Raw genomic sequence first — 20616 nt, 5'->3', positions numbered from 1 at the left:
GCTAAATCTTTCAATACTAGTATGCTACAAGAACAATCAGAAAACAAGAACAAAATCCAAAGAAAACCAAAGAGTTTTGTGGGACACAATGAAGAGGAACGTATGAGTGATCAGAATTCCAGAACAGGAAGAGTCAATAAAAAGCATAGAGAAAATTATCAAAGGGTTATTGGAAGAAAACTTTGTTAACATCATGAAAGATAAGAAGATACGCGTATAAGAAGCAGAACGAACCCCAAACAGGATAGATGCCAAAAGAAAATCACCAAGATATATCATAATCAAACTTTCCAAAATAAAAGACAAGGAAAGAATCCTGAGAACAGCTTGGGAAAAATGAAAGGTTATCTACAAATGAGAACCAGTAAGACTAAGTTCTGATTTTGCAGCAGAAACCATGCAGGCATAATGGCAATGGGATGACATATACAGAAAAAAATTGAGACTTTTTTATATACCAAGAATCAAATACCCAACAAAGCGGTCCCTCAAATACAATGGCAAAACTAGGACTTTCCTGATAAACAGAAAGTAAAGGAATTTTTAATGCCAGACCAACTTTATGAGAAAATTCTAAAGGGTGTTCTCTTTGGACTGAGAACAACAACAGTAGACAACCTAAGATTACCATACATGACAACACCTTCCCGAATTCAATCCAGATATAGAAATATTTAAAGTAAAACAAACCTGCAAGACTGAAAACAGGGAACCAGAGATGTTAATTTATAATTAAATTAACTGCAAAGCAAAAAGAAGGAATAGTATGGATACAGAACCTCCAAATAGCAAGGAAGTCAAGTAGATTTCAAGATATAACAGACTGTTTAAATAGGGTGAAAATATTAAATTACAGGATAACCTGTAATTTTCCCTGAAAATGAATACACCTGTCTATCAAAATAAAAAGAGAGGAAAACCAAAAGGATTTAGTTAACATTGATAGAACAGAGATGAAATGACAAGAAAACCCACAAACAAAATGAACTCAATGCAATAAATTATGCGGAACAAAGACTCCAGCAATACCACACAAAAAAAGCACACAGAGAAATGACAGCATTCAATTTATATCTATCGATGATTACACTGGATGTAGATGAATTAAATGCTCCAGGGAGAGCAGAATGGATAAGAAAATAGAGTCCTCCAATATGTGGTCTCTAAGAGACACATCAAAAGATGAAGACAGCCTAAATGTCCATCAACAGAAGAATGGTTAAAGAAACTTTGGTACATACACACTGGAATACTACTCAACGTTGAAGAATAACAATGAATCTGTGAAACACCTCACAATATGGATAATAAGTCAACTACAGAGTAAAAAGAAGAAATAGTATAGATATTATGCTGAGTGAAATTTTTCAACCAGATAAGGACAAATATTGTTGAGATCAATTGTTGTAAAAAGTTTTAGTAATAAAAAAAAAAATTATGTTGTAATCATTGCAATGAAATGATGGTGTAAAGTCAATGTTTTTCCACGTAAACTATCACTCAGTTAACAATAAAGACATTTTTTTTAAAAAAGGAAGAAAGAAAGAAACAATCTATGATGGTTACTGGGGGAGAAGGGAGGGAAAACTATTCACAGGCTAGAGAATAGACACGTGTTACCTTGGGTGACAGGGCAGCCAATAGGAAACAAGAGGGCAGTTAGCAGAGTAAAGATGAAGGTCGAGGGAGACACAGGGAAGAATGCAATGGTTAAAGTACATAGTGGTCAATACTGTTCACTGATGTCAAGGGGATTGCAATCATTGTAATGAAGCAAAATGTAAGTGTTGCTGAATGTAAACTGATGATCTGTTCTGTAAACCTTCACTCAAGTCACAATTAAAAGTTAAAGAAAAAAACTAACCTAAAAATAGAACTACTATTGTTGTTGTTAAGTGCTGTCGAGTCCTCCTGGCTCATAGCAACCTGGTATAGGGTTTCTAAGGCTGTAAATCTTTACAAAAGCAAAAGTCTTATCTTTCTTCCACAGAGCAGCTGGTGGGCTTGAACTGCTGACTTTGTGATTAGCACTCCAGTGCTTATCCTGTAACACCACCAATTCCACTCCTAGGTATATACCCAAAGGACTTGAGAGCACAGACTGAAATAGAAGCTTGTGTACTTAGTTTCAGCGTGAGGGAGGTAAGGTAGAATTTCTACTGAATAGCTCTCCTCTTTTCCAGATAGGTCTGGTAAAAAAGGAATGAGGAAAGATGGAGGTAAGGGTTTGTGATTCAATTGTGAGTAATTGTTAGCAGGATTAATTAATTACAGTCACAACTGTAAATGTAGAAGATATGTAACTAAAAGGGGGGAAGTAGCTAATCTTTCATTCCAGGAACAGAGGACCCTGAGACCATCAAGAGGAAAGACTATGAATAGAACGTGGGATCCTAACCAGAGAAGTAGCAATAGCGGAGGCAGAGGCAGAGGTGATAGCGTACAGAGAGATCGAGCAGCTGAGGACTCTAGGCCCATGGAATGAGAAAGGCTGTGTAGCTATGGGCAGGAGGCTGGCCTGGCTTGCAAAAGGTGCCCTCTGGATATTTAAACGAATATATATTTTGTGTGTGGTATATGTACATACAAAAAATAATGGGTATAGCGATAAGTACTGTTAACTGATGGTACATGGAGGGGACTGTAATCATTACAATGAAACCAAATATGATTTGTTGAATGTAAAACTGATGATCTGCCCTTAAACTTTCACTCAATTCACAATAAAAACTTTAAAAAAGAAATAGAAACATATACATCAATGTTTATTGCAACACTAATGACAATTGCTAAAAGGTGGAAACAATCTAAATTCCCATCAACAGATGAATGGATAAACAAAATGTCATGCATACCCACAATGGAATTTTACTCAGCCAGTAAGAGGAAAAAAAAGTCTTGATACATACTACAATATGGATGGAGCTTGGAGACATGCTGAGTGAAAGAAGTCAGTCACAAAAGGACAAACATTGTCCTTACTTAAGGAAAAAGACAAGGCCAGAAACCAAAGTTTATTAGTGGATACCAAGGGCAAGAGAGAGGGAAAAGAAGTAAGGTATTGCTTATGGACTAGTGAGTTTCTGTTTACAGTGATGGGAAAATCTTGTTGAATAAGGGTAAGGTTGCTCAGCTGATTACTGTAAACACTGTTTATAAGTCGTCCACCTGTAAAAAGTTGAATTGGAAAAAATTGTGTGGTATTTACAACAACAACAAAAAAAAGAGTAACTGCTTAGGTACAACCAAACATCTCATGATGTGAAGATTTAAGGTCTTGATTTCATGGGGCATCCCAATTAATAGACCTAATAACGTGTTCACAGCTTCTGTTCTATCTCCTAGTTTGCTGTGCCATGACTGGAGTCCTAAAAGCTTGCAAATGTTACCCAAAGCACCTGGAACACCAGAGAAAGGAGAAGCACCAAGAACCAGAGAAGTAAATGCAATGTGTGGTCTCCATGAACAACTGTCTCTTTTTTTCTGAGACTGCCCAGGTATCATTACTGAACATTTTGATCAAGAATTCTATAGGAAAATACTAATCAAAAGCAGGGTATTGCCAAACAGAATTTCAAATTCTCATAGACGCCAGACTTTCTAGAGTTATGGAGGCTGGATGAACCCCAAAAACTATGCCCTGAGATAATCTTTAAATCTTAAACCAAAAATATCCCCTGAAGTCTTCTTAAAACCAAGCAATAGTTTAACTTAACTGGTACAGAAAAGATCGGTCTTGAGCATTATGCTCTTTGCAGAACTTCCTATGTAGGATCAATTGGTATATGTCTAGCATTATATAGTCTCAAGAAGAACAAGAGCAAAGCAAAGAAAGCAGATACAAGAGCTGAGCCCTGGAGCCTCCCGTGTTAACAGATGCCGAGGAGATATAGAAGAACCAGCAAAGAAGACTGAGAAGCAACAGCAGGAGAGGCAGAAGGAACCAGGAGTGTGATGTCCTGAGAGTCCAAAAAAGCAAGTGTTTCAGGGAGGACATGATCAACTGCTAAAAGGCCAAGAGGTCTGAGAATCAGCAGGTGGATTCAGCCGGTGATCTGGATGAGAAGCATATTGATGCATCTTTGAATTCACTAGGTAACATGGAGACAGCACTCCACAGGCATATCATTCATCCTCCAGGCTCAGGCGATATGGCCTCTCACTGCTGATAACCAATGCCAAGTGCTGACCAACATCAACCAGCCTGACCAGGGATTGAACCCTTGTTCTGCCCTTGCTCTATCCTGCCCAGGCCAAGCTCGGCTGCCCACAACTGATGTTTGCATCTGGTACAAGCACATAGGGGCCGAGGAAGGGGGGCATCATCTGAGGAATTAAGTGATGTTAACAGACCTTTCTGGGAAAAACAAAGCTATTTAATGACTTCATTTTGCTTCTGTCTTCTCTGGCTGGGAGATTGGTCTTCAAAAAGAGCATCGTGCACAGGGAATTGGAGCCTGAGATAAGTAAGCAGATAGTAACAGAATGTGGAGTCTCTCTGTAAAGGATTTCAGATGGCCCTGCCATGCCCCATCCACTCTTGAGTACAGGGCACCGGCAAGAGCAAAAACAATGAAGAGACTCAGAAGGCCCAGGGTGGATAAAAATCCCAGTCTTCCAGGTAGGAGAGTGTATTCACAAAAACAACACACTGAGCCAAACTCTATCTCCAGTCCGGAAAAGTAATACAAAAAATAAATGAATGCATAAAACAGTTAATGGCCTCAAGTACTCAGTAAGGGTTGATATAATACTATATATATATATATATATATATATATAATAAAGCTGTTGTTGTTCTTAGAAATAGCATTGGTATTTGTATGTAAGACCTCAGCGGACTTACATACATTAAGCAGGTAAGCATTCCAGGGTGGCAGATTTCATGTTAATACCACTTAAAACACAAAGCCACTGTGTCAAGCTGATTCCCACTCAGCAGCTCTGTATAGGGTTTCTGAGGCTGTGAATCTGTTGCTGTTGTTAAGTGCCATTGAGTCGGTTCCGACCCATAGCAACCCTGTAGAGGGTTTCCAAGGAGTGACTAGTAAGCTTGAACCACCAACCTTGCAGTTCAAACCGACTTTGCAGTCTAGCGCATTAGCCCACAGCACCACACCCGGACTATTACAGGCACAAAAGTCACATCTTTCTTCCATGGAGCTGCTAGTAGGTTTGAACTGCCGGCCTTGTGGTTAGCAGCCTAGTGCTTATTCTACAGAACCACCAGAGCTTATTCATAATAATATTATTGTTGTTTTTAAGTACAAGTTACGACTCATAGTGACCCGTATAAGGTTTCCAAGGAGTGGCCAGTGAGTTTGAACAGCCAACCTTGTGGTTCAAACAGACCTTGCAGTCTAGTGCTCATCCCACAGTGCCACAATTAGGGAGTGCAGAAGTCAGCTGCCTTGTAACATCATGAGCTCCTCATCTCTGGAGGTGTTCAAGCAGAGCCCACAACTATGGTCTTCTCGGGTGAGCTGACGCTGACCACCACACTGGACCCACCTCATCTATGAGCTTGTCTGGTCTATTTCCATTGCAAGACACCTCCATCCACCCTCCACCCCACCCTTGCCCAGAGCCAGCCATCCTTGGAATCACACAGCAGGCTCGTCCTTCCATAAAAACAAAGCATTTCAGATGTAGGAGTCTTGCAGTTAATGGTACTGTGGGTAATCATCCCAAATACATAGTGAAGTGAACATCCCATCCCCGTTTTGCACATTGAAATACTGAGTTCAGAAAACAAAGGATTAGTGAGAGACAAGTCTCACATTCAAGTTTCTAGGCTACATGATACCACATGGCAGACAAAAGGCCAGTTCCTAGGACAAGTCCTTCCAACCCTCACCCTGGTCACTGCTGGTCAGGACACATACCTGGAGCTCCCCCTTGAATGGTCCAGGGCCAGCATTCAGCAGACATCTGCCTGTCTTGTCTAAGGACCTGAAGACCCCCAGGGCCAAACACGCCGCACCAGACAACACCCTCTCATTGACAAGATGTGGAAACAGAGGCCCAGACAGGGGAAGCACCATGTCCAAGGTCACATGGCAAGTAACAGAAACTGAGCTTACAACTTTCAGACTTGTCTCTGCTGCCCCATCTTAATGCAGAAGGAAGGGAGGAGGCTGGGGCAGCGCTGGGCCACTGGGCCCATGTCGGGCGTCCCCACCCACCCCCTGCCCAGAGAGATGAGCAGAGCTGTCTTCCACCTCACTAATCTCCCTCTCGTTACTGCAGCTCCCTGGAGCCAAGGATCAATCCCCATTGCACTAGATGAACACCCCTGCTGTGACCGCCACATGCAATCTTAATGGGGCCAGAATCCTTAGAACTGTTCCCGGAGGTAGATCAATACTGATACCATCGCCTGGTTGCAAAAGACCCTCAAGGGTCAGAGCCAAAGGGCTGAAGCAGGACCTGCTGCAGGTGGGCATCAGCACAGATCTTGTCACCATCAGCACCGGTGAAACAATGCCCAACCCACACTATTCCATCACATCACCGCCCCTGCACTATGGACCTCAGAGGAACCCAGGTCCAGCGTCTCAGATGGTGCCCCATAGAGACTTCACCAGATCACCGACTCAGGGCCAGCTGGCAGGACACTGATTTATTTATCTGTGTAATTTCTCTGACTCCACAGCACGCAGGGAGCCCCATATGTGTCAGGTGAATTCATGAGTGAACCAAGAGGACCGGAAACCCTGGTGGTACCCAACACTGACCACACTTCATTCATTCACCTGCACACAGGTTCAGAGTGCCAACCCCATGCCCTATCCAGCAGTGGGGTGGTTGGGGCATAGGCAGATGAACCCCACTGAGAGAACAAGCCCTGCTACAAATCCAGGAGCCCACAAACATCCCTGAGGACAACATGGAAAGGAAGAAACGGCACAGTGGGAGTTCCCAAGGGATTTGCAGTTACCCGCTCCACTGACAGAAAGGTGGGCTAAGCCTTTGGAAAAGCATTTCAGGAAGTCAGGCTGCCTTTTTCCTGGATAGCTCCTCAAGCACCCAGATCCCCAAGCCCCCAGTCCCCAAACCAGCTCTTACAATGTGTGTCAAAGGAGTAGCCACTTTCCACCGAGCCCATGCTGCTGGCATATACACACACACACTCACAGGTGGTACCTAGAAATAAAGCTCTGTTGGGCTAGTTGAACAAACCCCACAATACTGCAGAACACTCCTGCTGTGCCCAACGTTGACCCACCTGCACAAAAGCATCCACCAGGAAGAGCATAACCAAAGATGTCTTCCTAGGCTGCTTTGTATTGTCCCCATGAACACTCTGGAACCACCAAAGACATCCTACCTCAAGCAGAGATTTACTTTGAAGAATGCTACATCTGTTGTTTTTAGGTGCGTCTGATCTTGTTCCGACTCACAGAGACCCTACGCACAACAGAATGAAACACTGCCCAGTCCTGTGCCATCCTCACATTGGTTGCTACACTTAAGCACATTGCTGCTACCACTGTGCCAGTTCATCTCATAGGAGATCTTCCTCTTTTTCACTGGACACTCCACATATCAGGCATGATGTCCTTCTCCAGGGACTGGTCCCACCTGATAACGTGCTAAGTATGAGAGATGAAGTCTAGCCATCCTGGCTTCTAAGAGAATTCTGGTTGTAGTTCTTCCAACACAGATTTGTTTGTTCTTTGGCACTCTATGATACTTTCAATATTCTTCTCCAACACAAGCACTCAAATTCATTAATTCTTCAACAGTCTTCCTTATTCAACGGCCAACTTCCACATATGAGAATACTGAAAATACGATGACTTGGGTCAAGCACACCTTAGTTCTTAAACTGACATCTTTGCTCTTCAACACTTTAAAGAGGTCTTGTGCAGCAGATTTACCTAATGTAATATGTAATTTGATTTCTTGACTGCTGCTTCTATGAGTATTGATTGTGGATCCAAGCAAAATGAAATTTTTAACAACTTCAATCTTTTCTCCATTTATCATGATGGTATTTATTGGTCCAGTGGTGAGGACTTTTGTCTTTTTCACATTAAGGCACGTTTACTACTGAAGGCTGTGGTTTTTGATCTTCATCAGTAAGTATTTTAAGTCCTCTTCACTTCCAGCAAGCAAGGTTGTATCATCTGCATATGTTAATGAGTTTTCCTCCAATCCTGATACCACATTCTTTTTCATATAATCCAGCTTCTCAGATATTTTCTCAGCATACAGATTGAAAAAGTATGATGAAAGGATACAACCCTGGTGCACACCTCTCCTGATTTTAAACCATTCAGTGTTCCCTTTGCTCTGTTCAAACAATTGCCTCTTGGGTTCCTCATGAGCATACCTACTCTGCCATATATCCATATCTGGTTTTATATCAAAGAGAGTTTAAAACGATCTATTTGAAGCTCCTATAGATCACAAGGTCTCGTCCCCTTACGCATGGAGTTGTTATGAGTCAGGGGCCAACGTGACAGCAGCTAACAACAGCAACAGTTAAATATCTCATACCTCCTGCATTCTCTAAACCATTCTCCCCATTTTCAAGTGATGCACCATGCTGATGATACCTGGATACACATGACTATGACACATAGCCACTACCCTTATACCCAGAGAGTAGGTGCCCACAGACCTGACACGAATGTTTCCCTAAAAGGACACTGATAAGCATTAGAAGATGGAGGATGGTGTTTGTTGAGGCAGGAGTTGCCATTATTTGTCTCATCTGTCAGTTTGTTGGACTGTGGTAGCATGCATGTAGGCTGTGACACTGGAAGCTATGCCACTGGTATTTTAAATAACATCAGGGTCAACTATGGTGAAGAGGTTTCAGATGAGCTTTCAGACTAAGAGTAGGAAGAAGGAAAAGAGGGACGACTTCTGAATATTTAGTCACTGAAAACCTTATGAATAGCAGTGGGACACTGTCAGAGAGCAACAGGATATTAAATATTGAAACATGATGAAGAACACCAGAATATGGTCAGATATAGTGCCAGAAGATGAGCTACTCAAGTTGGAAGGCACTCAAAATATGACTGGGAAAGAATTGCATCCTCACAGTTGAGGTGACCATGATGACATGAATGGAATAAAGCTTTCAGTACCCTCATTTGCTGATGGGGCACAACTCAAAATGAAGAGAAACCGCTGCAAGCATCCATTAATAATTATAACATGGAATGTACGCAGTATGAATCTAGGAAAATTGGAAGTTGTCAAAAATGAAATGAGGCACACAAACATGGATATCCCAGGCATTAGAGAACTGAAATGGACTGGTATTGGTCATTTTGAATTTGACAATCACATAGTTTGCTACGCCAGGAATGACAAATTGAAGAGGAATGGTGTCGCATTCATCATCAAAAAGGACATTTGAAGATATGTCTGAAATGCTGTCTGTGATAGGATATCCATATACCTACAGGGAAGACCAGTTAATACAACTTTTATTCAAATTTATGAACCAACCACTAAAGCCAGTAATGATGAAATTGAAGGATTCTGTCAACTTCTTCAGTCTGAAATTGACCACACATGCAATCAAGATGTATTGATGATTACTGGCAATTGGAATGCAAAGGTTGGAAACAAAGAATAAGGATTAGTGGTTGGAAAATAGGGCCTTGGTGACAGAAACAATGCTGGAGATTGCACGGTAGGATTTTGAAAGACCAATAACTTCTTCATTGCAAATACCTTTTTAAAACAACATAAAAGACAACTATACACATGGACCTCACCAGATGGAATACACTGAAATCAAACTGACCACATCTGTGGGAAGAGCAACGGAGAAGCTCCATATCATCAGTCAAAACAACGTCATGGCAGACTGTGGAATAGACGATCAGTAGTTCATATACAAGTTCAGGCTGAAGCTGAAGAAAATTAAAACAACTCCACAAGAGTCAAAACATGACCTTGAACATATCCCACCTGAATTTAGAGATCATCTCAAGAACAGATTTGATGAATTAGACTTTAAAGATCAAAGACCAAAAGAGTAGTGGGATGACATCAAGAACATCATACAGAAAGAAAGCAAAAATTCATTAGAAGACCAAAAAGAAGAAAAAGACCAAAATGGATGTCAGAAGAGGTTCTGAAACTTACTCTTCAGCATAGAGATGCTAAAGCAAATGGAAGAAATGAGGAGGTAAAAGAGCTGAATAGAAATTTTCAAAGGGTAGATTGAGAAAACAAAGTTAAATGTTATAACAAAATGTGCCAAGACCTGGAGTTAGGAAACCAAAAGGGAAGATCAGCCTTAGCATTTCTTAAGCTCAGGGAACTGAAGAAACAATTCAAGCCTCAGATTGCAATATTGAAGGATTCTATAGGTAAATTATTGACTGATGCAGAAAGCATCAAAAGAAGATGGGAGAAATACACAGAGTCACTGTACCAAAAAGAAATGGTTGATGTTCAACCATTTCAAGAGGTAGCATATGAACAAGAGCCAATGATACCGAAAGAAGAAGTACACGGTGCACCAAAGGCATTGGCAAAGAGCAAAGCTCTGGTAATGGAAATTGATGAAATACAAACTGAAATCTTTTAAACAAACTGATGCAGCACTGGAGGCATCCACTCATCTACATCACGAAATTTGGAAGACAGCTAGATGGCCAACTGATTGGAGGAGATCCATATTTGTGTCCATTCCAAAGAGAGGTGGTGGTCCAATGGAACATAGAAATCATCCGACAATATCATTAATATCACATGCAAGTAAAATTTTGCTCAAGATAGTTCAAAAATGGCTGCAAGAGTACATTGACAAGGAATTGCCAGAGATTCCGGCTGGATTTAGATAAGGAGGTGGAATGAGGGATACTATTGCTGACGTCAGATGGATCTTGGCTAAAAGCAGAGAATACCAGAAAAATGTCTACCTGTGCTTTACTGACTATGCAAAGGCTTTTGATTGTGCGGCTCATGATAAGCTATAGACAACATTGCTGACAATGAGTATTCTGGAAAACTTAATTGTACTCATGAGAAGCCTGTACATAAATTGAGAGGCAGTTGTTCAAACAAGCACACTGAATGGTTTCAAATTAGGAAAGGCATGTGCCAGGGTTGTATTCTTTCACCATTCTTTCACTTATTCAACCTGTATGCTGAGCAAACAATCTGAGAAGCTGGATTATATGGAGAAGAATATGGCATCAGAATTGGAGGAAGACTCATTAACAACCTGCGATATGCAGATGATACAACCTTGCTTGCTGAAAGTGAAGAGGACTTAAAAAGTACTGATGAAGATCAAATACCACAGCCTTTGGTATGAGTTGCACCTCATTGTAAAGAAAACAAACCCCTCACCACTGGACCAACAAATAACATTAAGATAAATGAAGAAAAGAGTGAAGCCGTCAAAGACTTCATTTTGCTTGGATCAGCCATCAACACTCATAGAAGCAGCAGTCAAGAAATCAAATGATATATTGCATTGGGCATATCTGCTGCACAAGACCTCTTTAAAGCATTGAAGAGCAAACATGTCAATTTGAGGACTAAGGTGCGCCTGACCAAGCCCTAATATCTTCAATAACCTTCCAGGCATGTAAAAGTTGTGCGTTGAATAAGGAAGACCGTAGAAGAATTGATGCATTTGAGTTATGGTGTTGGAGGAGAATATTGAAAGTACTATGGTCCGTCAAAAGAACAAACATATCCATGTTGGAAGAAGTACAGCCAGAATGTTTCTTAAAAACCATGATTGCCAGAATTTGTCTCTCATACTTTACACATATAATCAGAAGGGACCAGTCCCTGGAGAAGGACATCATGCTTGGTACAGTGGAGAGTCAATGAAACAGACGAAGACCTCCAATGAGAGGGACTGGCACAATGGTAGCAGCAATGAGCTCAAGTCTCCCAATAATTGTGAGGTTGGTACATACCAGGCCGTGTTTCTTTCAGTTGTGTTATAGGTCGCTAAGAGTCAGTACCAACTTGACAGGACTTAACAACTTAGCTATCTATGCTTGCTCACAGGTACTAGTCTCATTAGCACTGCTGCAAGAGGGGTTCGTTTCCTGAGAAGCTTCTGAGTCCCTACAGGTGTCCTGAGGTCATGGGATACACAACAGATCCTGCAGTGCAAACAGAGCCAAGCTGTATGTGGGGCACCTGCGGACCCATCAGGGTAACGTGGCAGTTGGGGGCACTAGATGCTTGTGGTCATCTCCTAAATAGTTCATTTTCTCTAATGGCAAAAATAGTCATACTCAAAGCAGAAAAATAGACATCACAGAAAAGCACAAAAGACCATAGAACAAACTCTGCACTAGCTGCCGTCTTCAAATATCTGTAAAGGTTTCACATAGAAGACAAATGAGACGCAATCTGTTTTCAATATGATGAACATTTTGATGTTCAAAAATCTTCTCTAGTGGCATAGGCCACCACAGGAAGTACTGAGAACCCTGTCTCTGGAGGCATTCAAGTAAAGACTGGATGAATACCTGTCAGGGATGTCATGGAAAAGATCCCAGGAATAGTGGAACATGGTCTTACTGCTAAGATCCTCTTCATTACAGGGAAGGGACCCTACCCCATCCCAACCCGTGACATCAGCCCTTGTGTCAACTCACCCACAGGTGTGTCCTCGCTGATCAGCAGGTATGTATCAAAGAAGTGGTTGATGAAGAAGGGCAGTCGGTTCACCTGGCCTGAAAGTCAGAGGAAAAGAGAATCATTAGTGCGCTCCTATGCCAGCTTCATGCATTCCACAAGATGGTGCAATGTAGTTGGCACTGAGTCTGAATCCAGTGCCACCACCAACTTCCCAAGTCGCTGACAGGTCACTGTCGTGCTCTGAGGCAAATGGGAAATAATGCTCAGTGGGCAGGCAGGTAGCTTTCAAGTCATGTGATCAGCTAGTCTGTGCTGTACAACACAACAGCCATCAGGCCAGATGTGGTTATTGGGCACTTGAAATGTGGCTGGATCCCAATGAGATGTGCTGTGGGTGTAAAACAGGATTTCAAAGACTTCCTACAAGAAAGAAGAGCGGAAAGCATTTCATTTAATAAACTATAGTCAGTATAACCACTATGGGAAACAGTATGGCGCTTCCTCAAAGAGCTAGAACTAGAAATAACTTAAGATACAACAATTCCACTCCTAGGTACAGGAGTACACTCAGGAGATGGAATAGCAGCAACACGAACAGACATATCCACACCTATGTTCACTGAAGTATTATTCACAACAGCAGCAAGATGGAAAAACCTAAGCGCTAATCAACTGATGAATGGATAAACAATTTGTGGTGCATACATACAATGGAATACTATGCAGATATAAAGAATACTGATGAGTCCTTGAAACATCTTACAACATCCATGAACCTGGAGGACAATACGCCACAAAAGGACAGAGAATGCATGGTCGTGCATGGTCTCACTGTTACAAAAATAGCTACACACAGAAAAAGGAATCCTGCCAGCCTAGTGGATTATGAGTTGGGCTGCTAACTACAAGGTTAGCAATTCAAATCTACCAGTGACTCTGTGGGAGAAAGCTGAGGCTTTCTGCTTCCATGAGGAAACCTCAGAAACCCTATACAGGGTCGTTATAAGCTGGAGCTGACTCCACAGCACACAACCACCACCACATACATATTAAAAAGTAAAGTTCTTTGATGGTTACCAGGGATGGGAAGGGGAAGAAGAGGGAATCACTTTCTAGACAGCTGTTACATGCTGTCGAGTCAGTTCCAGCTCTCAGTTGCTGTGAGTTTCTGAGGCTATGGAATCATTGCAGGAGCAAAAAGTCTCATCTTTCTCCAGAGAATCAGGTGATGGGCTCGAACTGCCGACCTTGCCATTTGCAGTCCAGGGCTTATCCTACAAAGTCTCCACAATCCTTTCTAAATAGTTGTTGTTGTTAAGTACCATCAAGTTGATTCCAACTCAGCAACCCTGTGTAACATTTCTGAAGCTGTAAATCTTTGCAGGAGCAGAAAGCCTCATTTTCCTCCTGTGGAGCAACTGGTGGATTTGAACCACTGACATTGTGATTCACAGTCCAATATTTTATTCTACAGAACTACCGTGCTCCCTTCTAGATAGTAGATACTTGTTATTTTTGGTGATAATGAGTATGTGTAAAGTCTGCACAACTTGGCCAAGGTAAATGATGATACTAAGAAACACACAAGAAAAAGGGACAATTTTGGTAAATACTATAGCATATGCAATTTTGCAACAACAGTAACAACAAACAAAAAATACAAGTGGTTACATAGGCAGATGTTTATGCATATGTATATATGAGTATATGGGTGTGCAAATATAGGTGTATCAGTCATATACTTGCATATATATATGGTATGCCACTGTAAGAAAAGCTGATTAACAAAAGGTCAGCAGGTCAAACTCAGGTAAACCCTATACAGGATCGCTATGAGTCAGAACCGACCTAACAACACCTACTGTATAACAATGTGTACATGTTTGTATGTGCTCCATATGTATTCATATATGTAATATAATGCATAGAAAGCACAATTATGTATACCTCCTAGACATAAACCTCACAAACCTAGTTTACTAGGTTTTAAGGTTTAGGACCATAGTCTCGAGGGACAACCCAGCCAATTGTCACAACATAGTTAAGAATATATTGTTCTACACCTTAGATTGTTGAGTAGAATCTGGTGTCTTCAAAGCTTTCAAGCAGCCATCTAAAATACTATTAAAACAGGCTGCTAACCTCAAGGTCGGAAGTTCAAAACTACCAGCCATTCCATGGGAGAAAAATAAGGCTTTCTGCTCCCGTAAAGATTTATAGCCTCAGAAACCCTGTGCAGGGTCATTATGAGTTGGAACTGACTCCACTTGGAACAGAAACCAGAGGTCAGCTTTCAGCAAATAATAGGCTGGTTCATAAAACAAACAACATCACTCAGGACCATCATTTAACTGGGCAATATTTACCCTGAAGCACAGATGAGAAGATAAAGGAGATTTAATGGAAACAGGACAACTAGAACGAAAACAATAAAAATACTACATACTGTGGTAAATGAGGCCATCACTGCACAACAAATAAGAACTTAATTTTCTGTGTCAATTTTTACCAAAGAATCCAATCAAAGAAAGATAAAAAAGAACCATAATGAGATACTACTTCAAACTCACTAGGGTAGCTGTAGTGGCAAACAAACAACAACAAAGACGTTGGTGATGATGTGGAGACACTGGAACCCTCATCCATTGCTGGGGAAAATGTAAATGATGCAGCCACTGTGTAAAACAATTTGGCAATTCCTCAAAAAGTTATACATGGAATTACCATAGGACCCAGCAATTTCACTCCCAGGTACATACCCAAAAGAATTGAAAGAGGGATTCAAAACAAATGCATGTATACCAATGTTCACCGCAACATTATTCACAATAAACAAAAGGTGTACCGAACTCAAGTGTCCACTGGCAGATGAATGGATAAGTTAAATGTGTGGTGTAGCTGTACAATGGAATCTTACTCAGCCATAAAGAGAAATGAAGCATTAATATATGCTACAATATGGATGAGCCGTGAAAACATGAGGCTGAGTAATAGCAACCAGACTCAACAGGTCACATTTCGCATGATTCCATTCATATGAAATGTCCAGAACAGACAAATCCAGAGACAGAAAGCAGAGAAGCTGGTGCCCGAGGTTAGTAGTGGAGGAAAACGGGAAGCAACTATCAGGGTTTTTTCTGACGTGATGAAAATGTTCTGCAATGAGATGGTGGTAATGGTTGTACAATGCTATAAATGTATTAAATGTTACTAAACTGAATTATACACATTAAAATGATTAATTTATGTGAAGTGAATTTCACTTCAATAAAATGTTTTTTAAATGTAAAATCTCAATATTTTCATGTTGAATCCATGTTTAAATGGTAATATTTAAGGTATATTTGATTTAAATGAATTTCAGGGGGCTTCCGACAAGATGGTGGACTAGGCAGACACATTACACGGATCCTCTAGAACAAAGATATAAGACACAAAATTGCACACTGACACAGATGAAAATTCAGCACCCTGAACTTCAGAGGAAAGGTTGGAGAGGTGGGTGGAGTGCTTGCTGGGAGGAGAAACCGAGCATAGATGTTGAGAGAGGGAGGCTGACTGGTGAACAGCTAGCCACACATAGCTCCACCATCTTGCGAGCAGTTTTGGCAGCAGAGTGAGGCCTGGCAGGGCAGAGTCCCGAGGGCAACAAGAAAGGTGCAATTCCTTCTTTTTTCCCATGCTCCCCTGGTGACCAGAAATATAACTTGTTCCCCCACCCTCAATCCACCACCATCGCAGACCCTGCTTTCCAGGAGTTCAGAGCCATGTGGTTGGGAGCCATGCAAGTGTGAGGTGGGGGCTGGCTGTGCTGCTCTGGTATGCTGTTTTGGTGCCTGTATTCAGGTGGGCTCAGCTCAAGGCCTACAAAACCCTCAGAGCCACCAGACCCAGAATTTAACCAGTCACCCTGCCGCAAGCTGCTCTGTGGTCCTAACAGACACTGAAACCAGCTCCAACAAGGACCCCTTCTGGACTGAAAGCCAAGGCCAATATGAACTCCAGCTAGGGCTAAGAACTCTGCTGTCACATCCCTTCCAAGACCACCTTGTGAGTTCCTTGAATTGCAGGAGCCCCAAAAGATTTCTCCCCTCTAAGTTCAACTGCACTGTTTGTTTTCACAAATATGACAACCTCACAATGCCCCTGATTCAGCAGACAACTTTAGCTCACACAACGAAACAAGAGAGAATGGCTCAAACAAAGGATCAAGACACAGAATCAGAAGCCATTTCTAAGGAAGAAATGGTAATAAAGCTAATTGAAAAAGAATGATAATTAGGTACCTTCAAAGGATCAATAGAAAGATGAAAGAAGGCAAGAAGAACACAACAAAAACTTTAGAATTCAGGAAAATACTACAAGAACAAACAGACAAAATAAGTGCAAAATTTGAAACAATACAAAACTTGTCATTAGAAATCCAGAAGATTAATGCTGAGATCTCAGAAATGGACAACACGTTGAAAGGGCAAAGGATTAGATGCAAAGTAATGGAAGCCCGAATTAGTGAGCTTGAAGATAAATTTCTCAATACTAGTAAACTAGAACAACCAGAAAAAAAATGAAAACATCTGAAGAAAGCCTAAGAGTTATGTGGAAGACCATGAAGAAGAACAATTTATGGGTGATTGGAATTCCAGAACAGGAAGGAACAAGCACAGAGAAAATTATAGAAGAGTTGTTGGAAGAAAAGTTCCCTAACATCATGAAAGACAAGGAGAGAAGTGTACAAGAAGCTGAACAAACCCTGAACAGAATAGATGCAAAAAGAAAATCACCAAGACATATCAAGACGTTTCAAGAAGGCAATGGAATGACATATACAAAACTCTGAAAGAAAAAAAAAACTGCCAACCAAGAGTCATGCACACAGCAAAACTATCCTTCAAATACGATGGCAAAATCAGGCTATTTCCTGATAAACAGAAAGTAAAGGAATCTGTAATGACCAGACCAACTTTGCAAAAAATGCTAGAAAAGCAACAACAACAGACAACAACCTGAGATTAACATACATGACACCACCCAGAACTCAATCCAGTATTTATTTAAAGTGAAACAAACCTATAAAACTGAAAATGGAGAGGCAGAGATATCAATGCATAATGAAGTTAGCTACAAAGCAAAAAGAGGGAATCGTGTAAATACAGAACTTCCAAATGGCAACGAAGTCAAGTAGATTTCAAGATAAAACAGACTGTTTAAGAAAATTAATAATTTACAGGGTAACCACAAAGAAAAATACCTGCACATCAAAGTGAAAAAAGAGGGAAAGATTTGGTAAACATTAATACAAAAGAAATGAAAATGAAAAGAAAACTAACAAGCTCAGCATAGAAAATTACGTGGACCAAAGAATCCAGCAGCACTACAAAAAAACCCACCACCAACAAAAAACACCCCCCACACACACACCCAGAAAATGACAATAATCAATTCATACTTAGTGATGATTACACTACATATAAATGGATTAAATGTACCAGTCAAAAGACATAAAGAGCAGAATGGATACGAAAACAGGATCCTTCAATATGCTATCTACAAGAGACATATCAAAAAATTGGAGACAGCCAAAATGCCCATCAACAGAAGAATGGCTAAACTAACTTTGGAACATACGCACAATGGAATACTACAAAATGTTGATGAAGAATAATGAATCTGTGAAACACCTCAAACTATGGTTGAACCTGGAGGACTTTATGCTGAGTGAAATTAGTCAATCACAAAAGGACAAACATTGTATGAAACAACGTTGTAAAAAGTTAAAAATAAATAAAACTTTTTCTTGATGAAAAAAACAACCTATGAGGGTTACGGGAGTGAGGGATAAGGTACGGAAAATTATTCATGGGTAGACACATGTTCCAGCACTCATCTGTAAGAACCAATGAAACTGAAGAAAGAAGCCCAAGACGCAATGACGGAACTGGCAAAGAACAAGGCACCAAGAATTGATGGAATAAAAATTGAAATCTTTCAAGAAGGTGAGCTGGCACTGGAGGCACTCACTCATCAATACCAAGAAATTTGGAAGACAACTATCTGGCCAACTGATGGGAAGAGATCAATATTTATGCCCATTTCAAAGATAGGTGACCCAACGGAATGTGGAAATCATCGGACAATATCTTTGATATCCCATACAAGTAAAGTTTTACTAAAGGTAATACAGAAATGGCTGCAAGCATACATTGACAGAGAACTTCCAGAGGTTCAAGCCGGATTCAGAAGAGGACGTGGAACGAGGGATATCATTGCTGATGTCCGATGGATCTTGGCTAAAAACAGAGAATACCAAAAAGATGTTTACCTGTACTTTACTGACTACGCAAAGGCTTTCGATTGTGTGGATCATGACAAGCTATGGACAACACTGCAAAGTATGAGTATTTCTGGACACTTAATTGTGCTCATGAGGAATCTGTACCTGGACCAAGAGGTAGTTGTTTTAACAGAACAAGAGGCTGTTGAATAGGTTTAAATCGGGAAAGGTGTATGTCAGGATTGTATTCTTTCACCATGCTTATTCAACCTGTATGTTGAGCAAATAATCTGAGAAGCTGGGTTCTATGAAGAAAAATATGGCATCAGGATTGGAGGAGGACTCATTAACAACATGCGATATGCAGATGATATAACCTTGCTTGTTGAAAGTGAAGAGGACTTAAAATATTTATTGATGAAGCTCAAAGAGCACAGCCTTCAGTATGGATTGCATCTCAATATAAAGAAAACAAAAATCCTCACCACTGGACCAATAAACAACATTCTTATCAATGAAGAAAAGATTGAAGTTGTCAAGGACTTCATTCTTCTTGGATCAACTATCAACACTCACGGAAGCAGCAGCCAAGAAATCAGACGACGTATTGCATTAGACAAATCTGCACAAGACCTTTTTAAAGCGTTGAAGAGCAAAGATGTTAGCTTGAAGACTAAGGTGCACCTGACTCAAGCCATGGTATTAAATAACCTCATATGCATGTGAAAGCTGGACAGTGAATAAGGAAGACCGTAGAAGAATTGATGTTTTTGAGTTACGGTGTTGGGGAGAATATTGAAAGTGCCATGGAATGCCAAAAGAACCAATAGATCTGTGTCGGAAGAAGTGCAGCCAGAGTGCTCCTTGGAGGCCAGGATGGCCAAACTTCGTCTCTCATACTTCGGACATATTGTCAGGAGGGCCCAGTCACGGGAGAAGAATATCATGTTTGGTAAGGTGGAGGGTCAGAGAAAAAGAGCAAGACCCCCAGAGAGATGGATTTGCAAAGTGGCAGCATCAAGTGTGGCAACAATTGTGAGGTTGGCCCAGGACCAGGCAGTGTTTCGTTCTGTTGTACATAGGGTTGCTATGAGTAGGTACCAATTCAATGGCACCTAACAACAACAACAGACACGCGTTAACATAGGTGACAGGGCAGGCAATATACAAGAGGGAAGTTGGCAGAGGAAAAATGAAAGTAGTGAGAGACACAGGGAGGAATGCTGTAGGTAAAGTGAGTAGAGGTAAATGCTGTTAACTGTTGGTACTGGGAGGGGACTGCAACCACGTAATGAAGCAAGGTGGATGGTTTGCTCTGTAAACCTTCACTCAATTCACAATAAGAAGTTTAATAATAAAATAAAATTAATTTCACCTGCTTCTTTTTACTCTCTTAATGTGACTTGGATTGTATTGCTGTTGGGAAGCAGTGACTCGAAGAGCAATTCAGCCAAGGCAAGGACTGCCTACCTTGTTGACTTCTGTAACCCTAGTGCCCAGAACAGGGTGTGGCATTTAGAAAGCCCACAGTGCACGTGTTGTGTGTATAAATGGTTTGCTAACCCAGCAGAATAAATAATAACAATCATCATAGACATACCTCAATCAATGCTCACAGTAAGGCAGCGACTATCATTATCCCCCATTAACTTCTGAGGAAACGAAGCTCAGAGAGGATACATAACTTGCAGCACAGAGTCCCACAGCCAGGAAGTGGAATGGGGCCCTTCCCTTTAGGCCCTACCAAGCTGACACGG

At 41.0% G+C, this 20616-nt stretch overlaps 1 protein-coding gene across 1 annotated transcript in view; it reads right to left on the bottom strand.

Annotated features, from left to right (window-relative positions):
- Positions 1–20616, bottom strand: part of CDH23 (cadherin-related 23) — a 569346-nt gene that overhangs the window by 498301 nt on the left and 50429 nt on the right. The window contains exon 3 of the mRNA XM_006835863.1: positions 12606–12683. Coding sequence (XP_006835926.1) covers positions 12606–12683 — 78 coding nt within the window. The remainder of the gene's footprint in view (positions 1–12605; positions 12684–20616) is intronic.

The sequence above is a fragment of the Chrysochloris asiatica genome, unplaced genomic scaffold (genome assembly GCF_000296735.1).
Source record: "Chrysochloris asiatica unplaced genomic scaffold, ChrAsi1.0 scaffold00020, whole genome shotgun sequence".
Lineage (NCBI taxonomy): Eukaryota > Metazoa > Chordata > Mammalia > Afrosoricida > Chrysochloridae > Chrysochloris > Chrysochloris asiatica.
The sequence above is the reverse complement of the archived record's forward strand: the minus strand, read 5'-3'. Positions and strand labels throughout refer to the sequence as shown.